Source organism: Tachypleus tridentatus, chromosome 1 (assembly GCF_004210375.1).
Source record: "Tachypleus tridentatus isolate NWPU-2018 chromosome 1, ASM421037v1, whole genome shotgun sequence".
NCBI classification, from domain to species: Eukaryota; Metazoa; Arthropoda; class Merostomata; order Xiphosura; family Limulidae; genus Tachypleus; species Tachypleus tridentatus.
In genome coordinates, this window is record NC_134825.1 from 46863994 (window position 1) to 46890172 (window position 26179).

Consider the following 26179-nt stretch of genomic DNA (forward strand, 5'->3'; position numbering starts at 1 on the left):
TTTGTTAAGACAAATAGGACGTATGTATACACAGCGTTAATATCAGAAGAGTACCTTACCTGAATCTTCCGCAGTAGAAAACACACAAGTACCGCTGATAGTGATACTACAATGATTTAATATCATGTATTAGTAATTATAAAATCCTTATACCCCATTTGATGGAACAAACAGATAGGATAAGAAAGCACTGTGTTCATTTAAAAAATATATATATATATAAGTGAAAGCGATTTTTGTGTATCGTTATTTTAGTTTGGTTGTGATTGTTATATATGGAATCTCGTAGAGGTATTTTTTGTTTCTGCAGTTCACTCTGTTGAGGGCCTTTTACAAGCATGAAGAACGGATATTGGTTAGTCTGTAGTTGGTGTCTTGTAATAATGCTCATTTTATTGTATGTTTATAGCAGAGTCACATTGGGTTATCTGCTGTGTCCACCAAGCGAAACTGAAACCCTGGGGTTATCTGCTGTGTCCACCAAGCGAGCCCCTGGGGTTATCTGCTGTGTTTACCGAGCGAAACTGAACCCCTGGGGTTATCTGCTGTGTCCACTGAGCGAACCCCTGATTATAGCTTTGTAAATCTGTAGACTTACCGCTCTTCCAGAAGGGACTCTCACTGTATTATAATTTAACTTAATATTTTGAAGTTATTTCGTGTCACTGCGTAAATGGATTTGCTTGTTTTGAATTTCGAGCAAAGCAACACGAGTACTAGACGTTCCTAATTCAGTATTGATAGACTAGAGGGAAGGCAGCTAATCAATATCGCTTACCGCCAAATCTTGGGCTACTCTTTTACTGACGAATAGTTAGATTTTACCATCACATTATAACACTCTCACGGCTGAAAGGACGAACATAACGGGGATTTGGAACTTCGACCCGCAGATTAAAGTGGAGCACTTTAACTACCAGGCTATCCTAGGCTTACGTAAATGAGAGTGATGAAGAGAGAATTTAACAGCAAACGATCACTAAGAATCAAGTAATTTACAAAATGGCGCTCACCTGACACTTTGACTGTTAAAAAGTTGTCGTGTGTAGTAATTAACCATCAGTTCAATATTTTTCCTATTATATAAACCATCAGTTTGGTATTCTTACTAGATACACACAATCCGATTTTGAATGCTTTTACTGCTTTAAAATACTATGGCGGTGTTGAAATCTCTAAAGCTAAGTTTAGTACCTTTATCACATCTTTTCAGTTCTTTGTCAGTAAGAATATTAACTTGAAAATTAGCTAAAATAATCTAAGTTAGAAGTCTAAAATTATCTGAAACAACTGACTTTAGTGAAAAACAAGGAATGTTTAAAGCTTGCTATGAGCAAAATTGATCCTTTTTACGTGTGTAGAAACTGCAAGTCAAAAGCACAACTTCCTAAAACATTTTCTATGCGAATATTTGTGGTATGTTTCATTGTTGACATGTTTTGTTTCATGTTTGCAAACAGTATTTGTGTTCACCTAAACATATATGCATACGGAGACTTCTATGATTTAGGCGTAGCCTAATATTTAACTGTTAACCAGAGGGAAGTCATCCAGTTGATAGAACTCGCTTTCTAAAGCGGATATTCATAACCAAATAAATAAAGCTGGACATGGGTCAGTGTTTCTCTTGTTTGGATTGTGAATCCAAGACTTCATTCTTCCCAGTGTACTACCGAGAAATGCCGTTTGCCCTCTAGTGTTGTGGTGAACTATAAGAAATCAAGTTCCATTATACAGTGGGGCAAGAGTAGAGTAGATGTTGACAATAGATTCTGTTGACTAGTTGGATTCTTACTATTCTATGTATTGAAAGCTAGGGACGGCTACGCTCTATGTGCAAAAATTCCAAACAACAACAGCAGAACAAAGTTAATCGAACAGAAAAATTGACTGTCATTCTTATAACGCACCCGCATCTGGAAGCCTAAAGCGTATTTTTTAGCACTACGTCTCTAGCCGGAGATCCTCAAGTCCCTAGCTCAATACGTTAACGATTAAGTCACGCCCAATCGTTTGAGACTTTCCAAATAGTGGATTATATTTAATATAGTGGATTATCTATATGCCTATACCAAATAACTGGCTTTCTCAATGATCGGAGGTCATAAAAGGAACACCTGCAACCACACGCCTCGGGTGGCAAAATCAATACACTAGTTTTAATATTAACCTAACTTTCAATAGAATCTACTATCTAGCGTTCGATTTATATCATTTACCAACTCTTGCTCATCAGGAAATTGTGTCCATAGATACAACTACTGTAAACTAATCAATTTAAATATAAAAGAAGCCTGTACTAATTCGAACAAACCAGATTTTAAGGACGTAGTTCACACCATTGCAGCTAAAAACAAAGAAAATACAAGGAAGTTAAAGTTCCTCTAAATGTTAAAAGTTTGGTGTAAAACACAGACAGATCTGTTGAAGTAAAAGTGTGTTAGAAATTGTGACACATATTATATACACGTTTATTGATGGCAATGCTGCAGGGTTACGTCGGGGTAGGACATTTTAAAAGTTTGTCTAGGATGAAAAACTACTTCAATCTGGTCATGTCTACAAAGTCTTCGTTCACAGACATAAATCAGAACGGATGAAAAGGATTATTTTTTGGTAAAAAAACAAAACAAGATGTTTTACCGGGAGCGAAACACGTATGCGCAGATCTTCTTCAAACCATTTTCGCTCTCTCAGTGATTCGTTAGGCTAAAAACCAACTTGGTAATTCCTCGAAGAAGTACGAAACAACTTCTGTGTGTTTACATATTTGTGCGTTTGTGTGTGTGAATAGAATTGATTATATGAGCAGTGTTGTCAGTAAATGAAATACATAATACGAACGTGAGTATGTGCAAAGCGTAGGTGATGCATAAACAGAGTACAACTACTGTAATGTATCCAGCCATGTTCCCTGAATGTTTGCTGTACTTGTTTACGCTTGCTTGCTTTTCTCTGTGTCTTATTGTTAATTATCTTTGTACATCAACTAACTTCTCTGGGTGTTCTGAAAGTGTTATATAACATTTTTCTGACCCATAACTTTGGACAATTAAGTATAAACATTTTCATTTAAGCTGAAGACTTTTGACTTGTTAGTTCAATCTCACTGAATAGAACATTACAATAATTTATTACTGTAGATAATTAATTTAAATAAAGAGACAAAGTGTACAAGTAGTGAACTTCTTATTTGTTGGTAACAAGACAGTTCGTACTCCCATTTCGCTCTACTTATTTATTTATATATGTATATATATATAAAGAAATAAAATTATAAGACACTATCACACAATTAAGTGCAAGAAAACTAGCTATTCATTCCCACCCCCTCAGATCATCTTCAAGAAACGACACACCCGACAAGGCAAAAATAATTATCAGTAGCTCTGAACCCAGAAAATTCTCATGTGTACCATTAGATAGTTTTTAAATATCAGTAGCTCTGAACCCAGAAAGTTCTCATGTGTACCATTAGATAGTCTTTAAATATCAGTAGCTTTGAACCCAGAAAGTCCTCATGTGTCTTTAAACTTGGGTAATAAACTGAATACTGACAGAGACAGTTTTAGTCCACACCTGGAAGCAAGTGCAAAGTGTGATAGCACTGAACAACGAATTACATTATTAAAATTTTTATTGTTCAGGAAACACAGTTTGTATTTTAATATATTTCTCCAGTACAACAAGTTTTCTAGTTTTACTTTATATTCATGCTTAGTGTGTGCTGAAAAAAAGAAGGCGGATATAGTTGTGTTTGTTCTACCTGGGGCCCGGCATGGCCTAGCGCGTTAAGGCGTGCACTTTGTAATCTGAGGGTCGCGGGTTCGCGCCCGAGTCGCGCCAAACATGCTCGCCCTCCCAGCCGTGGGGGCGTTATAATGTGACGGTCAATCCCACTATTCGTTGGTAAAAGAGTAGCTCAAGAGTTGGCGGTGGGTGGTGATGGCTAGCTGCCTTCCCTCTAGTCTTACACTGCTAAATTAGGGACGGCTAGCACAGATAACCCTCGAGTAGCTTTGTGCAAAATTCCAAAACAAACCAACAAATTGTTCTACCTGACACGCATGCTCTATGAGGTGTAATATATACATTTTTATTTTTTGTAACTGTTGTTTATTTGAATCGTAAGTTATGATACATTAATAGATCCACATAATGAAGTTAGATAGTATTTTACAATCACCACAAACATTATTTAACGTAAAATCACGTCATAAAAAAGACCTACCGTTATATTCTAGGACATACGTAGCATGTAAAAGAAGAAATTCATTATTAACAAATTATTGTAAATTCAGTTAACAACTGCAAACTACGTAACAGTAACTCAATATTAAATTAACAAATAAAGTTAAAGGCGAAGTAAATTTATATATATAATGATAATAATAATGTCCATAGACAGTAAGAACTCAAACTTGGAATGAATGTATTGTCAACAAAAATAAAACTCAAAACGTTCTAGCTTTTGCAAATTTACAGTTTCTCACTTGATGTTTTTTTCATTCAATTTTGAGTTAAAAACTTAGAAATTGTAAATTTATAAGGATGAGGAAACATTTTAATGTTTACAATATATATGATAACAAAGTTTAAAACCTCGTATTGAAGTTATAGGTGAAGTAACGCAGTTAAGTTCATTTACTATCTTTAATGCTTTTTACCCAGACTGTTTAAATGATCACATATAACCAGTTCGTGTAGCATCAAACCTTATCTACCGTTTCAATCCTGTCTTAACTGGTACTATGGATACTAAATTTTATTTCTGTTCTTCGCAGTTTTTAAGACTACAGAATGAAAGAGAACTAATCTGTAGATCATGCTCCATAAAAACTCAGTAATATTGTCTTAAATATCGTGTCAAACACGCGAAATCAGTGAGAAAGATATAACTAAAGGAATGGAATTTGGACGATTTTCGCGTTTATATCACACGCACACGTGTTACAAGCTAACAGATAGGATTTACGCAGGATGATATTTGGCACATATTTCTTTGTTTGCACAAGAAAAAAACTTGCATTATTTTACCTTGATAATGATGTTTTGGAACTTTGCTATTACATTTCTCTAAGAAGTAAAGAAAAAAAGACAACAATGAATTTCTCGAGATAAATTTGGAACCTAGCAGTTCGCTTACAAATCAAATATTAATGATAATTGATTGATGTAATGCAATGTGGAATGTGGTATATGCAAGATATAGAAATAAGATAAGATTTTATAACGCCAAACTATACACAAGCTGTAGTTGAAGCTATAAAGCTAAACGTTGGATATTCGAGCACCTGTTTTCTGGAGTTATGAGTTATTTCATTTTCATTTGTGTCGAGTACTTCTTCACTAAACGCATAACTTAAAACTTCACCATCACTATGCTTATCAAACTCGGATTAACTCATTGGTTAGAAACCGCTTTTAGGGATTTTGAAATATTATTAACTTGATGTCATGGCGACGGTTGTTATCGTTTATTTTTTCGTTGTCCGCTAATAAATAAATAGTTTTTATAAATAACATATTTATGGTTTGATGAACTTAAACCTCATGATACAATTAGTTTTCTTAGATAGAATGTTTTTTCCACCGAATCTGCCTGATATGAAATAAACGAACCAGTTAGTCGATCGAAAACTAATTCACTCAAATCCTAATGTTTCTATATCGTTTGTAAGAATGGTATAGATTATATACGTAACTTAGACTACGTAGTTATTCGAAGTTTCCTAATTGCAGTTTACATTAAATTATGTTATACAAAAACTAATTAAAAACAACAAGGAAAAACTTGTTAAATAATAATTTTGTGAATCTCTCAATTTTCAGATGTTTCCCAATAGTAACAATGAAGGGTGTGGTATGTTGACAAATAAAACCAGTCTGATTCTATAAGATTGATTTTATTCTATAACAGAAGAGTATTTTCCATTTAGAATATAAGAGTAGTTTCATTCTATAGTAGACTAGTATTTTCATTTTATGGTATATAAGTATTTTCTTTCTATACTACAAGACAAGTTTCATTTTATAGTATAAGAGTAGTTTCATTCTATAGTCTAAATAAAAAAGTCCTGTCTCAACTGCTATTCCTAACGAACTCTGAGGTTTCATACAAAACCTTGAGATCATGCACTTGTTATCTTCATCAGTAATAGTTATTTCAACCGATTTTGTGAAACATATGTAATTTTCCTTAGTATAATTTCTAAGCTTCAACAATTTTAAAGCTCTTATATTTTCATTATTTAAACTTTATTTTTATTCCTGTTTTCTTCATAATGAAATTTAGGTTACTGAAACAGTATAAAATATGTAATAATACTAAAGTGTTTTAAAACTCGTATTTTTGTACATGACACAAACCTGACATTTCTTTGAGTTTCGCTTAGATAAGTCTTGAAACTTATAAGATTAATTTCGTATCAAACTTCGATACAATATTAAGGCCTAGCTTACATAAATCATGCTTTTTCAGCTAAACTTTTGTCGTATAACTTGAAGCAAATAAAATTCCTACTGAAACCTTTGTAGCTACTGAAATATATATATTTAAAAAAACACACATGTTATTGAGGTATAGATTGTACAATTACTGTTAGAAAACAAATGAAACGAATTTTTTTGATTAATAAGCTCTTTTTATTACAAAACAGGAAATCCAAATCACAGCTAAAGATAAACCAGAATTTATTTTATTCTTTAACCAGAATTAATGCAATGTGTGTTTATATCTATGCGGTTTTGAGTCCGTTTTACTTGATAATACGGACAATCAAAGAATGCATTATGCTTCATTTTTCTATTTCGCCTTTAGTGAAAATAATATATATATTAAATATGGTTTTAAGATAAGATTATATGTGCAGATTCTATGCAACAATAACATTGTTATCAACTAATTTAAGATGTGTAGGTATATATAAATTATATGTAACAATAACAAAGGCAGCAGAAAAGATGAAAGGTGTAGAGTATTTGTAACAATAACATCTGTAGTAGACAAGATAAACTCTATAGACAATATAATGGACTTTCTTATCTCTACAGATTCCATATAACAATAACATCTACAGTTGATAAGACGAGAAGCGTAGATTCGATTTAACAGTAACAGTTGTAATACATAAAATGAAATGTATAGATAATGCAACGAACTTTCCTGTCTCTACAGTTTCTATATAACTGTATTTGTTGCTAATAAGATGATATGAGTGTAATATGTACAGAGTGTAATTAATTTCCTATCTTTATATATATTTTGTAAAATAATAACTTCTTTATTACAAAATTTGAGAAGTGTAGATTGTATAATAGATTTTCCTACGTCTACGCACTTGATGCATTAATGGATAACGTTTGTAATAATGATAATAAGATGTGTAGACCACAGAACGAACCTTCTTGTATGTAAATCAAAAAGATGTATAGGTAATACAATAAATCCCTTTTGGTTCATTTTTATATGATAGCAGCATCTGTAATATACAAAGTGTGTGTACTTTGATATAACATATCCCGTTTGTCTCTAGAGATTTTATATAATATTTTAATTGTGAAAAGGGTTTGTAAAAGCGACTTATGAAGTCAAAATTGTACTGTTTTATCTTCTGTAGCCCCAATAATTTGAAAAAAAAAAAAACTAGAACTTTTACACTCTTAATTCTGTCTACGTTTGTTTTTGCCAGATCTTACCACTGTAGTTGTTTTATTAATAATATAAACCATAGGATCAGTGATGTCGAGAAAACCCACTTGTAGAGAAATATATATGTGTAAAAACGGCTCGTTTGGGTTGAGAAAATATTTTACGTAGAGGAGCGAACAACGTTTCGACCTTCTTCGGTCATCGTCAGGTTCACAAAGAAAGAAAGAGGTAACTGACCGGAAGCTGACCACATGTTTGAAAGGGGTTGTGTAACTGAGTGTCGGAATGTAGAGGGCGGGCTTAGATGTTTGAATATATAATTTTATATTATTTATTATATATATATATATATTTAATATAGGTATAAAGGTGTTCCTTTGTATTGGTTTATTTTGGGCTTAAGTTGTTGTATAAGTAAGGCTTCTTTAATTTTCCGTTTAAGATGTTGTTTTTAGGTGTTTCTGGAAAAAATAAATTTTTAATTTTACCTGGGAAGTTTGGCTGTTAAATGCCAATAAAATTGTTTAAGTTGTCTTCTTTCTCATAAACCAGATTGTCCATTACGACCAATAATGTCCACATATGAATCGTTTAATTACAATCTTGGTAAATACATAGCATGGACATTCTCCAAATATGTAACATCAGCCAGGTCATTCATCAGAGACTCTTTTAATTTCAAGTCTAATCTTAATCAACTTAATCATAAAGCCTTAATGGCCAGTTTCGATGTTATATCCCTCTTTACAGAAGTTCCAACCGCTGAAGCCCGCAAGATAGCCTTAGAACTCTATATCCGAGACCCTAACCCATCTATATACATTCCCAGCAACCAATTAGCAACTCTCATAAATTCACCACGATGAAGACAAACTTCATGTTGAACAACCACAACTATATACAAACAAATGGCCTAAGCATGAGCAACCCAGTATCACCAGTTCTAGCCAATATTTTTATAACACAAGTTGAAACACAAGCAATTAACACAGCATTACATCCACCACTATACTGGTACAGATATGTAGATGACACGGTTGCGGGGATTCACATCTACAGAACATACATTTAATTTTTTCAATCACATTAACGCTATACATCCCAACGTCAACTTCACATGTGAACAAGAAGAAAGCAATCAAATATCATTTCTTAATTTCAAAATTACAAGAACCGATTCACAATTTAAAACAGAAATCCACCAAAAAATCACCTATACTGGACTATACATTCCTTGGGACTCAGCACATGAAACAAAACAAAAACTCAACATACTAAGAAACCAAATAAACACAGCCATAAAACTATGCTTACCAGATAAAATTAACGATGAATTAGACAAAATAAAACAATACTTCATCAACATCAATAAGTTTCCTCCACAAACCGTAGAAAACATTATACGCACACACCTAGACAAAAAGCAAAATCAACCAACAAAAGTAAATATATCTCACGAATAAAAAAATCTCGAAACCATATACTGCTGCATATTATATATTCCCGACATCAACACAAAAATAACCAACATTTGGCAAACACTAGAAACAAAATATGACATTCTAGTTAATACCAAATTTATTCAAAAACCAGGCACAAAATGAGGTCTATACTATGTAAAAAACTATACTGACAAACACCACACCAACATTATTTATAAAATACAATGTGTTAACTGCCACGACTTCTATATTGGAGAAACAAGTAGAAAAATGGAAACCAGATTCAAAGAACATAAAAAGTCACCTTCACACGTTTTCGAACACTGCAAGTCAAATAAACACAACATAACCATAGAAAACGCTCAAATACTAAATAAAGAAACAAACATAAACAAACGCAAAATTAAAGAAGCCTTACTTATACAACAACTGAAGCCCAAAATAAACCAATACAAAGGAACACCTTTATATCTATATTATACATATATAGATACATAATAAATATTAATAATAAAATAAATAATATAAAATTATATATTCAAACATCTAAGCACGCCCTCTGCATTCCGACACTCAGTTACACAACCCCTTTCAAACATGTGGTCAGCTTCCGGTCAGTTACCTCTTTCTTTCTTCGTGAACCTGACGATGACCGAAGAAGGTCGAAACGTTGTTCGCTCCTCTACGTAAAAACATTTTCTCAACCCAAACGAGCCATTTTTACAGAAACCATAGGATGTTTGTGTGTTCCGTAAGTGAGGTGTACGCCAACTTAATTATGAAAGAGCTAACATGAATGTTTCTTATGTGAGTGTGCTGAATCCAGATGCGTTAATTAATAAACAGACAAACAAATCTAGGAAGATGTTAAATCTTGTATGCACATGTGTGTATAGTATATTCCACAAAACAAAATTTGATTACTTTTACCTTAAGATATGTTTTATCTCTTGTTTTACGGTGACCGAAACCTACAGCTCCAGAATACCACACTTGTGAAATATCTTCGAACTCTGGAGCTGTGTCGTCCACAAGCCGAAATCCTGAAATGTTTGTTCCTCCGTATTGAAATTCTTCCAAATCAATGGTATGCAAATCCTACAAATAAAATAATTAATTGGGGGAATATTAAAAAAAGTTACAAATTTCAGAGACGCTAATACAACTATTGGAGTTCTGTCACATAAGCTCAAAATTATTAGAATTATTCTGGATGTTAAAATTGTCCTCGAAATTCTAAGTCAAACACAAATTAGTCACATGTTATCCTTTGGGACTCTAAGATGTAAAACAAAACCTTAGCAGTAAAATTTGATGGCTAAACATATAAAACTAACGATTTTAATATATACATTGGTGTTAAACGACATAAACAGGGAACATATATATTGCAATTGGAGGTATTAAGTCTAGTCCTGTTCTATTTAAATGACATATTTGTAAAGAATTTAAAATTTATTGGAAGGTTTACTCTAAGACCATAATTACCACAGAAAATATCACTTTAATCTAGTATTCGAACAATTTAAATACCTAAAAGTGTTAAGAACTATCTTGATTTCACTTACTAAAGATGTGATAAAGTAGTTATAATATTCTGACATCATATCCACTTCTTTGGCCTAATATCAAGAGAAAAATAGTAATCAGTCTTCGCACTTGTTTGTGGAATGTTTCATGTTATACTAAAATGTGTATATTAAAACTTAAACGTTTTAACGTAATGTCCATCAATAAATATTATCCTGAGACTTGTTTTAATTCATTATTCTACAACCATATTCTCCAATTATATTTTCAGCAATTTACCCACAAAAAACACTCCTCTTCTTGCTTAGAGTATTTCAATAAAACAATTATATAATAGTTGATAGAATATTCCATCTGTATGATAACAAACTTGAGCATAAATTTAGATTATTTGCTGAATTCTTACGATTTAGTATTTGTAACCAGCAGTAAAGCATGATGGAAATAAAATTGAGTTTCCAGGTGGTTTATAAGATACTGACAGCACTGAGTCTGATATTCAGACATTATAACGCCCCCGCGGCTGAAAGTTCGAGCATGTTTGGTGTAACGGGGATTCGAAACCTCGTCCCTCGGATTACGAGTCAAGTGATTTAACCATCTGGGCATGCCGGGCCTAAGTTGTTAAGGACAGGTAATATGTTTACAATGAAAGGTATATAAAACCCAATAAGGAACATTTAAATTAAAAACAGAATATTCACACAGGTACACTCTTCCTCTGGTGGCTAAAATCGCAGCGTGAGAATTGTAAACGTTAAAAACATCTACTTACTTACCCTTTACCGTTTTTTGTGACACGTTATTTACGGTTTATATATATACATCATCAATGCTACTTTGTTAAACATCAGTCACTGAATGTTTAATGCTATTCGCAACTGTTAAGAATGAAATCATTTTATTACCTTTTCGAAAAAGTCACTTGTTACAAAATATTTTGTTTCAAGTGACTTTTTCGAAAAATTTGGCAGCGATTTTAAACAAGTAGTTTTATAAACTTTTTTACCGCAAGTTTTAACTAATCTACTTCAGTTTGTAAGAAATATACGACAGAAAAGCTTCTCGATGTTGTAATATAGTGTACGAATGAATAAGCCTTAGGCCTCTTTAGCAATATCCAAATCGCCATCCTTAAACATATAAGCTATATTACTATCTACTTTGTGTATGAATGTGTCATTGTAAATTTTATATCTATTTATGACTGTAATTTTGTTAATGTTTTAATCCCGTTTTGACAACCTGTACTCTTTCTACTGGTTCCAAGATACTAAAGTAGTATTGAAAATGAATAGAAAATAATTTTAAAATGACAAAAAACAAATACTAAGTAAAATATTTCTATTATTTTTCCTGTTGGTACTTCTCCTTTCCAAGAGAATCATCTAATATAATGAAGTGATATTTTATTTTCATGATATAAGAAATCATCTTAAGTAAGATTAATAAAATCAACTACATACTACTCGGTGAAACTCTATATCAGCGACTAATGGAAATTCTCTGGCTCTGATTAAATAGATTCTTTGGTTTTCGATAGCTACAATAACTTGAATATTAGTAAGTAATCTGTTATAAATGTTACAAAATTGGCTTAGTTTGCATAAAATCATTTCAGCGGTTTTGAATGAATAAAATAGCTTTGATCAGTGGTAGATTTAAGTCAAATTATGACACTCTAAAATCTGATCTCCATGAAAGTAATGTAAGGGTAACTTATACCTTTGTTTCATTTAGAAGCGACAGAATATTTTTCATGGGTTTTATGGTCATATAATTCATAAATATATTAAAGACTGTTTAACCGTATCCTATGATAGCGAGATTTTTAATATAAGGTCCTTACTGAGGTTCAAAACTCTTGTATAAATATACATTGTTGCTAGTTTTTAATTCTTTTCGTTTGCCATAGCTTTCTTAAAATCGTGTATACTCTAAAATTTATGAGTTATTAACAACGAACTAACAAAAGGTAGTCAATCCACTATTCGTTAGTAATAAAGTAGTTCAAGAGTTGGCGGTGGGTGGTGATGACTAGTTGCTTTCCCTCTAGTCTTACACTGCTAAATTAGGGACGGCTAGAGCAGATAGCCCTCGTGAAGCTTAATGCGAAATTCAAAACAAACCAAACCTTGACATTTGCCGATATTAATAATAATAGCTTTATTTCCTGGTATTCAATAGATACTTCATTATTATTTTTATGATCGTAAAATGGTAAAACTCTGATAAGTGGTGTTTAGTAAAAACATTACTTTTTGAAAGAGTTTGTTATACAGTTTGTAATAAAATAAAACAAAACATATTATTCATATCAGATGCGTAGCTAGGGTTTTAAAAGATTTGAGGCTCTGGACCATAGGCGCGGGAATTTTAGCGTTTCAGTATGATATCGATCATGGTTTTTAAATCAAATTTGGGCCGGGCATGGCCAGGTGGTTAAGGAGTTTGACTTGTAACCTGAGGATCGCGGGTTCGAATCCACGTAACACCAAATATGCTCGCCATTTCAATCGTGGGGCGTTACATGTGAATTCCACTATTCGTTGGTAAAAGAGTAGCCCAAGAGCAAGTGCAGAAAGCCATCATGTAGTTTTGCGCGAAATTCAAAACCAAACCAAATCGAAAGCACTGGTATAGCTTTTCACAAAATTCATAAACAAATAAAAAAAACTATTCGGATTTTGTTAAGATATCAGCTGGGGATTCGGGCACTATCAAACAGAATCGGAATACGAGTCCTGTGTATTAGCTCCTAACGACGCCTTTGGCTAATATGAGACAATAAATATATTGTCCTTCAAAAGTTGGTCGTACTGAGGTTCTATTATGTCTATTTAAGGAAAAACATTGTTACTGCGATAAAAATAAGTTTTAATCAATAGACTGATATATTACTTATATTTTGATTGAACATTTAATTAAAATATTACTGCTAATCAAATGAAGTGAACCTATCTTAACGTTTGAAACTTTCATCTAGAATTCTATTACTTGATATATAATAAGTAAATACTGTTTCTAATATATCCTTTCTTAAGAATTGGAATTATTAGCTAAATGTATATTACATGGTGTTAAGTATATTATATCTGATAAAAAGTCTTGCATGCAGAAACTCTGGATAAAATTTATAGAAATTTGTTCATTATGACACTGTTGTAGGCTTAATTAATCTTTAGGCCTAATAATACAAAATGCAAATAGACTTCTTAACATTAATGATATATAATTAATACATACATATATATGGATAGATACACATATGTATAATATGTTCATCTATTAGCAACGTAGTAACCTTTTCTTTGTCACGCAGTAATTGTTATCTTTCAGATATTTTTTATAAAGCTGATAGATGTTTATTTACTAACGTGTTTTTGGTTTAATAGCAAAAAATAAACTTTAATTATATTCAAAGCTGTAGAGCCCAATTTTCTTAAAAACAGACTGTCATGTGTGGCATGTTTTCTTTTTGGTCAGAAGTTTTCAGTTTTTATATCATTCCATTTCTTCTTTTTCCACATTGATTTCTATTTTTCTGAACTACTTCAGTTCAAAGTTAAGAATAGCACTAGTTCCACAATTACTCCGGTTTATTTAATCATTTCAGTTCAAAGTTCACAAGAGTACCCGTTTCACGATCACTGCAATTTATTTGATCATCTCGGTTCAATATTAACAAGTGCACCCTTTTCACTCCGGTGCCATGGCCAAGCGTGCTAAGGCGTGCGACTCGTAATCTGAGGGTCGCGGGTTCGCATCCCCGTCACGCCAAACATGTTCGCCCTTTCAGCCGTGGGGGCGTTATAATGTGACGGTCAATCCCACTATTCGTTGGTAAAAGAGTAGCCCAAGAGTCGGCGGTGGGTGGTGATGACTAGCTGCCTTCCCTCTAGTCTTACACTGCTAAATTAGGGACGGTTAGCACAGATAGCCCTCGAGTAGCTTTGTGCGAAATTCAAAAACAAACAAACAAAACAAACACTCCGGTGCACTCCAGTTTACTTGAGTCATTTCGGATCAAAATTTAACGCAATCCATTTCATGATTACTGATCATTTTGGTTTAATGTTAACAAGAAATTCACCCATTTCATGATCATTGCAGTTTATTGAATAATTTCGGATCACTACAGTTTTCAGTTCAGGTGTAAGAAAAATCAGTGTTGACAACTACTAAACTAGAGTCGAGTTATTTGTTTCACGTCGACAACTTCTGATGTCGGAGTAACAGATTTTATTAAAACTTGCTAAAGGGCCTTCACGTGACAACTTGGTTCACTGTTCTAGTCATGGACTTGGCAAATAGCCAAGACGTCTTCCCGTAGGTGTAATTCTAACGCACATCATGAAAACTATTCTAACAGACAAACAAACAGTACTTCCCCAGTTAAGTAGATAGATAGATTTCCAAATAAGTAGTGACAGCCCTAAGAGAAGCCGTCATGATTAATTACCAGAATATATATTTTCAGCTATAAAACACAAGTGAGACAGAGAGAATAGTTTCAACATGGCACCAGATACGATAAAAAAGGCTTTTTACAAAAATACAAATTACAAACCCTTTTCTTATTCTTTACGATTAATGTGAAATTAGTATTAATCAATCAACATAACTTGCTCATTCGTTTAAAGTAATACTAGAGTGATTAAAAACGCAGGTTGGAACAACTAATTTATTGAGTGAGTATTATGCACATGCATACAATTAGTGTTAGAATATCAAATACATCATTTCCTTTGTAATTATTAGAAGAAATAATGCAAAAAAACGCAACTGGATATCACTGAGTATTTCTATCTCGCTTATTGGCTAATTTGAAAGAGCACTGTAAAGCGTGAATTACTTAAATAAAACAGTATTAGTAATATAGATAATAAATTACAGGCAAGAGTATCAGACTTTGTAACAAACCGTTAGTAAAACTTCTGTACATAGGTACATCTCGTACCGACTGTTAAGTTTAGATACGCACTTTTATTTATTATATATATAGAGTCGTCACGTTGACGACTTTACTTTATGTTCTTTATTTTGATCATATTGATGGATCGATTCTGTTTCATTCTTATTACATTTTAGCGAAAGTACTCGGCTTCGTGCGTGCTATTTGACTGTTATATTTTAGCAAGTGCATAAAATTTATCATGAAAGTCAAAATGTCGATATAGTTTTAAACATAAAACGTTTCAGAGTTAAGATATTTTATGTTATATCAGCGACAATTTTAATTAAAAATAAACCTCTTTAATCAACGGATACTTTAAATTAACAAATCAACAAGTGTCATTCCAGTTTGGTTGTTTATACATTTTGTTTTTTTCGGAATTTCGTGCAAAGCTACACGAAGGCTATCTCCGCTAGTCGTCTCTAATTTATCAGTGTAAGAAGGCAGCTAGTCATCACCACCCACCGCCAACTCTTGGGCTACTCTTTTACCAACGAATAGTGGGATTGACCAAACTTAAAGCGCCCCCACGGCTGAAAAGGCAAGCATGTTTAACGCGACGGGAATTCGAACCAGCGACCTTCGGATTTCGATTTGAGTGTCTTAACCACCTGGCCATGCCGAGGGCTATATGGGTTGGTAAAATATTAAAAAAATAATTACCTTTAGACTTCAGATATATAATATTTTATTATTACAATCAACGTTTTGCCTTTGCGGCTTCCTCAGGGTTAATATACTGTTTTAAATTGAAATATTCGTTAAATTATAAAGCTGTTTGTAACCTTTTATTTGTCGAGTCTGCCGTAACGTTCGTCCTATAATACGTAAATTGTTATAACTGTTTTATAATTCTTATAATGTTGTAGTATAGTTATAATACTGACTTTTAAGCTATACTAATATATTACATATATAACTATATTTTATGATATATAAAAATAACTACATTATGTTTCATGATTAACTAAAAAAATACATAGTCGGAAAATAGAACTACTAAGAAACAATAAGTGGAAAGAATACAAAGCATATAAGCAGTGTTAAAATCAAATTATAAGATTGTACGATACTCCAGAGTACGCAGGTGTTAAACTAATAGTGTCAAGTGTATTGGTACAATGTGTTGTTTTTTGAATGGCAGTTCAGTTACATGTACAACCCCTTGTTTCTCTTCATTTTTGTACTTTTTGTTTCGTTAATGAGTGTAGATTCCATATATTTTTTGGTATTACCATTGTTACCAAAATGTACTGGCTAGAAATTGTTAATCTAACTGATATAATTAAAAGAGAAATATAGTTAAAATATAGTTAAATTCTCATCGGCGATGAAAATATAAAAATCAAATAAAGGAATGAACAATCGCCAAGTTTTTATATTTTCTTATTTAAAGAAGGATAATGTTTCGATATAGCGGTCTTTTTAAATAAAAATATATAAAAACCTGGCGAAAGTTTTATTTAATGTAACTGATATACAACAGCGTCTATAATTAAAGAACGTGTCTGTTTGTGATTTTTATTTGTAATATAAGGAACCACTTCTTTTTCTGTGTGGTTTCTCACTAACTTGTCTCATTAAAAATACGCATAATTAAGATAAATAATAATATACAGGTTCACATCCTCAGGATCAACTCACTGTGGTGCAAAATTTCAGGTTTCTAGGTTCTTTCCTCTTGGAGATACGGCGGTTACACATACATAAACGAAACACGTCCTATTATTATTATTAGAATAGATATTATTATAGGATCACAGAGTTGAAAGCTATTGGTTTTCATTGAATAGTTAGGTCGAGTATCATAAACGAAAGGACCTGTTTATTTTTTTTAAAGATATGTGAGATACTTAATATGATACCTTTTTTATATCTACGTTTCAGTTTTAATGTATATAACTTATATTGTTAAATATGTATTACGTAGTCCCGGCTGTTCTCTAAATTTGTAGAAGATTCTTGAAAGTAAGAATTAACAATATGTGCTTCACTAAAACACTATCGTATCTTCGAATATTGTTGAACTTTCGAGACTTTCGCATTAAACTATATAAATCGACACGCCTTAGTCTGTAAAAGAATATTGTTTGGCTGCTACAATCTGTATACTATAAGCCTCGGAAGCTATAATTGTAGCAAACGCTTATTAATTGGAAAACTGCAGATATTTGACCAGGTACGTTTATAGATTTCGAACATAAAAAATTTCGGACTTAACTATTTCTATGAGGGGGCTCGGCATGGCCAGGTGGGTGAGACACTCGACTCGTAATATGAGGGTCGCGGTTTCGAATCCCCGTCACACTAAACATGCTCATCCTTTCAGCGTTATAATGTTACGGTCAATCCAACTAATCGTTGGTAAAAGAGTAGCCCAAGCGTTGACGGTGGGTGGTAACGACTAGCTGCTTTTCCTCTAGCCTTACATTGCTAAATTAGGGACGGCTAGCGCAGATAATCCTCATGTAGCGAGATTCAAAACAAACAAACAATTTCTATAAGGACATAAGATATAGTCGCCGGGAAGAATGTGAAGAATAAAGTTAGCTGGCATTTGTGTATCAATATATAATTAATTTGCTCGTCGTGAACCTGAACCGTCGATAAAATATTCAGTTCCAGACCAGATAGAAGACTTAATATAGTTTGTTAGTTTATAAAACTTTTGTATATAAATGCTAAATTGTAATAATTAGTGGTAATAACCGTTATTATAAATTGTGTTGTTGTTTGTATATTAAAATATATTGTGTTAGGAAATAAAACTGTGTGCATTAATCTTATTGGCAAATATCATACATTTAATATATATCGACATTTAACTAAGTTCTAACTTAATATATAATTTTCGGTCGTTTGAAATCGTAATACGTAATATACGTAACATACTAAATCGGAGATTTGCCCAAGATAAGTTATAATACGTAACAAATAAAAGAATGATTTAGAAATTGTTTTAAAATATAACATTTTATCTTAACCGTTAACTGACAAATAGCATTTAGTTTTTAATCAGTCTGTATCAGTATATTTTATGAGAAGTAGAGCAGTTACAAACGTTTTTACAAGAGAATAGATAAGAGCAGCTAGGGAATGTATTTTGAAAGTAATTGATCTTCTGAGACTAAGAGATGAAAATAATGAGTATTAACTTGGTAACAGTAATTCAGAGAAGAAACAATGAGATGAAACTAAGGCGGATTAACTTGGTAATAGTAACTGAGAAAGAAACAATCAGATGAAACTAACACGTATTAACTTGGCAATAGTTAATTGAGAGAAAAACAATAAGATGAAACTAATGCGGATTAACTTGGTAATAGTTAATTGAGAGAAGAAACAATGAATATGGACAAAGAAAAAATAGGTGGATGAAGTATAAAGTCAAGTTGGAAGTGGAACATACGAGGTTAAAAGCAGCTAAATACTTCTGTAAGTTAAGAAAGCGAAACTATCAACATATGATTTTAACATCGTTCAGTGAATTCTAGCTTGGACAAAGGTCAATAAATGTTACCGAATTTTGGATATTGCCATAGAGATAAGTTAAAGAACGTTTGGACATTAGTAAAAATGAAAACATATATACTTTGCGCAGCCAGTGTTTTATTTTTACTGTATGAGTGATTTTGTTTTATGATTCGCAAGTGTTTTACACTCATGAATTATTAACAAGTTGTTCAGGATGGTATAGAGCAGTGGTTCCCAACCAAGGGTGCGATATAGCGTTCCAGGGGGTGCGAGATAACATTTGTTTTGGCCACCTTCACCTTTATTCTAAAATAAATAATTACTGTGAGGGGTGCGAGAACATATTAAAATTTTTAAGGGGCGGGGCATAAAAAAGGTTGGGAACCACTAGTATAGAGCGGGATGAGAGGTCACTTTATATTACAACACAGAGTATGTTCAGGTTGGTATAGAGCTTGATGAGAGGTCACTTTATATTACAACACAGAGTATGTTCAGGTTGGTATAGAGCTTGATGAGAGGTCACTTTATATTACAACACAGAGTATGTTCAGGTTGGTATAGAGCTTGATGAGAGGTCACTTTATATTACAACACAGAGTATGTTCAGGTTGATATAGAGCGTAATGAGAGGTCACTTTATATTACAACACAGAGTATATTCAGGTTGGTATAGAGCTTGATGAGAGGTCACTTCATATTACAACACAAAGTATGTTCAGGTTGGTATAGAGCGTGATGAGAAGTCATTTTATATTACAACACAGAGTATGTTCAGGTTGGTATAGAGCTTGATGAGAGGTCACTTCATATTACAACACAGAGTGCGTTCAGGTTGAGAGCGTGATGAGAGGTCACTTCATATTACAACACAGAGGTAAAAAGAGAATAGTAGCAACACTGAGAAACTATTTGGGGAATACACTGTTTTACTATGTTAAATAATAATGGTAAACATTAAGTTACTATGTTAAATAATACTGGTAAACATTAAGAAACTTTTTCCATCTGGCTCATGTTCTATTGTAAATGATTTTGCAAACATAATTAGCTTAAGGGCTCCAATTGGTTTAATTTCTAAGTGGCAAGTTCAAAAGCTTGAGATTATTTGATTATTGGATATGTCTGTTTTATATTTTTCACAAAGTCAGGTGACAAGAGAAAGTACTATCACACAGGACTTCTAGAGATGTAAAAACACTGTAATTTAATCATATAATATAAATAACAAATTAAGGGAAATAAAATTAGTCCTTTTTTTACCAACTCATCGAGACCTTTTAAAAATATTTTCATTGTTTTTTTTTTCTTTCTTTCTTTCTCTTGTTTAAAGTAGTTTAAGAACATGCTATTCCTATTCACTAAGCCTAGGGTAGATTGTACCTAAAAACGTTCAAGTTGACATCTAAAAACATAGAAGAATTATATTTAAATTAAACTGTCAGTGAGTATGTTTTCAAATTAAACTCGCATATGAAGAGCAATATCATTGTGAAGAAACTCCAATAAAGGAAAAGTTAGTTACGTGTATTGTGTTTGAAAATTATTTTGTAGTAAATTATGATATATGGTTACTAGAATAATATACGAAAATTAAATAACGTTTAATCCACTCTGAGAGATTGAAATATTTGTCCTATCATTTTGAAAAAAAGTTATACTATACTTGGATAATTTCAAATAGTTTGATCAATATTCACTAAAAATATATGGACTAAATTCGACAAGTTTTTCGTATGCTATTAATAATATCTTAGCATCATTGTGAAATACGAAAGACAATTTAATACAATTAAAATATGTTGATTGCATTTGTTCAACTTAAAACAATTCAAATAAATTATTAGTTATACTTCACAGCTTCAGATTCAAACATAAACATCAGCTATACTTTAACACCCCAGACTATAACTAAACTACCGTCTACATTTGAGTCCTTCAGATTATAATTAAAACACTAATAAATTTTAGGTTATATCTAAAATACTACAGCCACCCATACTTCAAAAATTCATACTGTAATTAAAACATTAAATACATTTAAAACTTGAGAGTCCAACTAAAAGATTAACTTTAGATTAGAAGAAAAATAAACATTAAATTCATTTAAAACTTGAGAGTACAACTAAAACACTAACTTTAAATTTTAAGAAAAAAACATTAATTACATTTAATAGTTGAGAGTCCAACTAAAACACTAGCTTTAGATTATAAGAAGAAAAACACCCAAAAAAGTGTTTTGCATATTTTTATACGTTCGTTCCGTGCTTGTGATGTGCTTCAAGAAATATAAATGGCGACATGTTGAACACTTACGTGATATTGATTTTGTCGTAGCCACTACATTTTCTCCTTTTTAACTGATACAGTTCTTAAAATCGAGTCTGTAATGCTTTATACCTATATATCTGTTTGTCTGTTATGGTACATTAGGCTTGTTTGTTTTTTAATTTCGCGCAAAGCTACACGAGGGCTATCTGCGCTAGCCGTCCCTAATTTAGCAGTGTAAAATTAGAGAGACGGCAGCTAATCATTACCACCCACCGCCAACTCTTGGGCTACTCTCTTACCAACGATTAGTGGGATTGACCGTAACATTAAAACGCTCACACGGATGAAAGGGCGAGCGTGCTTGGTGTGATGGGGATTCGAACATGCCGTATATTATACACACTTTAGTAACTCACATAGTTGTAGCCATAACCACCAGGCCATGCCGGTCCCACATGTATATTACTAGTCTTAAACTGTTATACTGGTATAAAACCATTGATGTCAGTCTTTACTGTATGTCTTATGTTGAACTGTTTGGTTAATTTAATTTTACTAGACTTTAATTAGTATTATACATTTTAAGTATATTACAGTTTTACATTTAATGGCAAAAGTCAATCTCATTGTCCTTCCAAAGGGTAAACAAGTTTTATCTGATTAAAATTCAAAACCATTTAAAATAATCTAAACCCAGTATTTATTTTACCTGTGGGTTTTCCCTAATAACATCTGTGTGTGTTTTCTTATAATAAAGCCACATCGGATTATCTGCCTAATCCACCGAGAGGAATTGAACGGCTGATTTGAGCGTTGTTATCCGTAAGCTTTTCGCTGTAACAGTGGGGTACTTCTCATATTCTATCGTGCATGCAGTATTTTTAGTTGACGAGAGTGTCAATAAGTCTGCTAATAGTAGCAGACCGCGTTCAGAAATCTCTAAACACAATTGATGATTAGAGTATCGATTGGTAGGTCATGCTGAGTCTCGTTAAAATTTAAGACACTACATTCTGAAAAAGTTTAAATAAATGTTTTCAAAGCTCAAAAAAAGCAAAATTAACATTATATAGATAAATTAAATATTACATCTTGTTCAAAAGCAAAATTATTTGTAGTAATCGTTATTATAAATTGTATTGTTGTTTGTATGCTAAAATATACTTGTATTAAGAAGGAAAATTGTGTGTATCAGTCATGAAGTTCATTTATATTGGTATTCACTTAACGGTTTAACTAATATATATTTATTTTAATATCGATGTTCGTTTTAGTTAAATTTTTTTAAATGTTTGTAACATACATTGTTAAATGTGTACTCTGAATTTCTAGCTTGTTCTCTAAATTTGTAGAAGATTCTCGAGCGTAAGAATCAACAATGTATACATGTACATAAATACCAGTACTGTTGGACCAGCTTCACTTTCAAGAACCTCGCTAAGTTTTATAAATCGGCTCGGCAGGAGCCAGTTTAATAATATTAATGGTTTGCTTCAGTCAGTACGCTGTAAGCCTCGGAAGGTGTAGTTATGATAAACGTTTATTAATCGTAAAACTACAGTTATCTGACCAGGAACCTTTACAGATTTTAAAAAACTAAAAGCCGTTTAACTTCAGAGAATTCAGGGAATTAGTATTTCTACGAGTACCTCACATATTTGCGTGAGTAAAAACTTAAATGTTCTCAGTGAAGCAGCCAGCTCGCTTCTCCGCCAGGTTAATTGTACCTGTGTATCAACATAGAATTAATTAGCTCCTCGTGAGCCGTCTATTAAATATTCAGTCTCAAACCAGATAAAAGGCTCAGTATTGTTTGCAAATTTGTAAAACTTTTGTATATAAATTATTTTAGTAACCGTTGTTATAAATTGTATTATTGTTTGAAAGCTAAAACACATTTGTATTAATAAGGAAAATTGTATGTATCAATGATAAAATATATACATATCAACATTCACTTAACTTCTAACCTAAAATTTCTGGCTATACGAAATTGTAAGACGTAACGTACATAAAATAACAAATCAAACACTCATCCGAGATATAATAAATTATAATATGTAACATAATAAACTGAGGGTTCGTGTCAGAGATCTGAATCAGAGACAAAAATTTGATATAAACTAAAATTCAAATGCTTATTCAATTTATATTTATCAGTGCCAACAAGATTTGATCATATTTGGTTATTAAGGTTATAAGAAAAATGAATTGTTTAAAATTTTAAAATTAGAGGTTAGGGAATTAATGATAAAAATATATTAAAAAGCATTTTATTGAAATAATAGTCGACGATGACTTTTTTTACGAGGAAGTATTATGAGAATACTCTAGAGTCTCCACCAGCCAGTCAGAGTTAAGTGATAAAGATAAGTTCGAAATCTAGTTAAACTCATACAAATTGAGCTTGAACAAGTCCGTATCGAAGCTGAGAAAGAAGCTAGGTTGAAAGAAATGGAAATCAGACTCAACTCTGATTGGCCAAGGTAAAACGACAACTTTGAACTCAATCGGTATATCAAAGAATCGCTATTTAATGAAAATGAATTTGACAAATACTTCCAACATTTTAAGAAAGTTGCCTAAACCATGGAATAACCAACCAAAAAAGAACCATTATTATAGAGTATTTTAACTGATAAAGCACAAGAAGCTTATGCCACTCTCTCTATAGAAGATTGTTTGGATTATGATAAAGTTAAACAGCTATTCTCAAAGCATACACATGAGTTAATACCAGAAGCTTATCGCCAAAAGTTTCGAAGTTATCCCAAGTAAGATAGTCAAATTTATATGGAATTCACCCACAAAAAAGAGGTTTATTTTGATTAATGGTGTACTTTTATAAATATGACTAACAGTCTCGATAAACTGAGATAATTATATCTGGTTGAAGAATGTGAACGCTGTACAAGTGACAACTTTAAAACTTACTTGGATGAAAAGAAAGTTGAAACATTACAAGGAGCAGCTACTCTTTCCAATGATTATATTTTAACACATAAAGCAACTTTCATAAAAAAATTCTGCCATCTCAGCAAAAAAACTGTATCTGTAAATTCTAATAAAATTGAGAATTCTTCTAAAAAATACCGCTTTTATAGTTCGAAATATTCAGTCATTCAGTATAAAACTTCATCAAAGCGTGTTCGTCACTTTTTAAAAAAAGAAAAGGAGACAACACCCAATACATTCGTGTTCACATAAGGACGTAGTTTCACCAAATCACCCGATGTTGTTGATTCAGCCACTGATAAAGATTGATGTAGTTAGGGAGGAACTTAGACCTTTTGTGTCTCTTGATTTTGTGTCTTTGACGAATGGCACTGCTAATCCCATACACATACACATTTTACGTGATAATAAGGCAATTCAATCATTGTTGTTAGAGGGCATATTGCCCTTAGATTCGAGTCCTACCACTGTTATTGCTCAGGGTGTTGAGGGTAGCTTTATTAATGTTCATCTTCATAACATTTATTTAACATCAGACCTAGCTGCAGGACCAGTTGTAGTTGGAGTAAAACCTGCCAGGTAAGAGTGTATAATTAATATTGGGAAACGATTTGGCTGAGTGAAATGTTGTTGCCGAACCAAAAATAGTTAGAGAGCTGATCACTGTTTTATCTAAGGATGGTGTTGTTATTGAGGAGAATCCAGACGTGTTTCCCTCGTGTACTGTGACTCGAGCTCAGGCTTAGAAGTTAAGCTAAGAAGAGATGATAGACACTTGTTCAGAGAACAACATTATAGGTTTGTCTGAGGCATTTTTTGTATCTAAAAGGGACCTTGTGAATCAATGTCCTACTGAAAATTCCTTGGTAAGTGACAATGATGGATTTAGTGAAGTTCGCGTTGCTAGAAGTGAGCTGATCACCGAGCAAGAAAAGGATTCGCAGATCCCTTCAATATTTAAATATGCGCTCCCAAAAGATGAACTTGAGAAAGTTCTAAATGGTTATTTTTTTAAAAATGCTTATGAAAAAATGGATATCACTAAATATGCCAGCTTTAGAGGCCTGGGCTGTGGTTTATCAAATCGACGTTCCAAAGGCATATCTTTCTGATATATTGAAAGTGATCAATAAACTACTTATGGGAGATCATATAGGTGTCAACAAGACGTGTGAAAAAATTATGAAACATTTCTTATAGCCAAATATTACGCAAGTTGTTCCTCGATAAAATATTCAATTCCAGACCAGACTGAAGACTCAGTATTGTTTGTCAGTTTGCAAAACGTTTAGTATATAAGTCATTATTTGTTATAACTGTTATTATAAATTGTATTATTATTTGCGCATTAAAATACAATTATGTTAAGAAAGGAAACTGTGTATCAATATTTTGCGGTTTTACTCTAAACACTGATATAGAAAGCTTTAAGGCTGTGGAGCACAGTTTTATTACACTTAAAACGAAATGATTCGTTAAGTAGGTATAAAGAACTTTACTCAGCGGTACAAGTGACATTAAAAGTAAGATGGTAATTTTTTTAGCTAGCTCCTAGCTCGGACTTTTTCACTGTTTTCAGGTTATTGTTAATCGTAAACGTGCTGATTAATACTTGTAACTTATTGACCAGAAATACCAATAATGATGATATTGTGCAGTTTTGTCTTTATAGTTTTTTATAACTAAACAATAACAACAACAACTAACAGTTATCTCGTACTCTTCAATTCAATCTTTGACAAATATTTTGGTTTTATATATTTCCGGCCTCGAAGAGACCTGAACGACAATCAGGAATGTGAAGAGATTTTTGTTTCTCTTCGTTCTACTTGCGATATTGAGGTTTATTCATGAAATGAATGACAGCAAATTTTAACCTAGTGGCTGAGATGTTGATTG

At 32.4% G+C, this 26179-nt stretch overlaps 1 protein-coding gene across 2 annotated transcripts in view; it reads right to left on the bottom strand.

The window, feature by feature from the left end:
* The window catches only part of LOC143247576 (glutamate receptor ionotropic, kainate 2-like), a 158256-nt gene that overhangs the window by 39025 nt on the left and 93052 nt on the right, over positions 1–26179 (bottom strand). For both annotated transcript variants that reach the window (XM_076495887.1, XM_076495878.1), the window contains exons 5-6: positions 10662–10715; positions 10024–10191 (exon numbers count right to left, since the gene is read on the bottom strand). In XM_076495887.1, coding sequence (XP_076352002.1) covers positions 10024–10191; positions 10662–10715 — 222 coding nt within the window. The remainder of the gene's footprint in view (positions 1–10023; positions 10192–10661; positions 10716–26179) is intronic.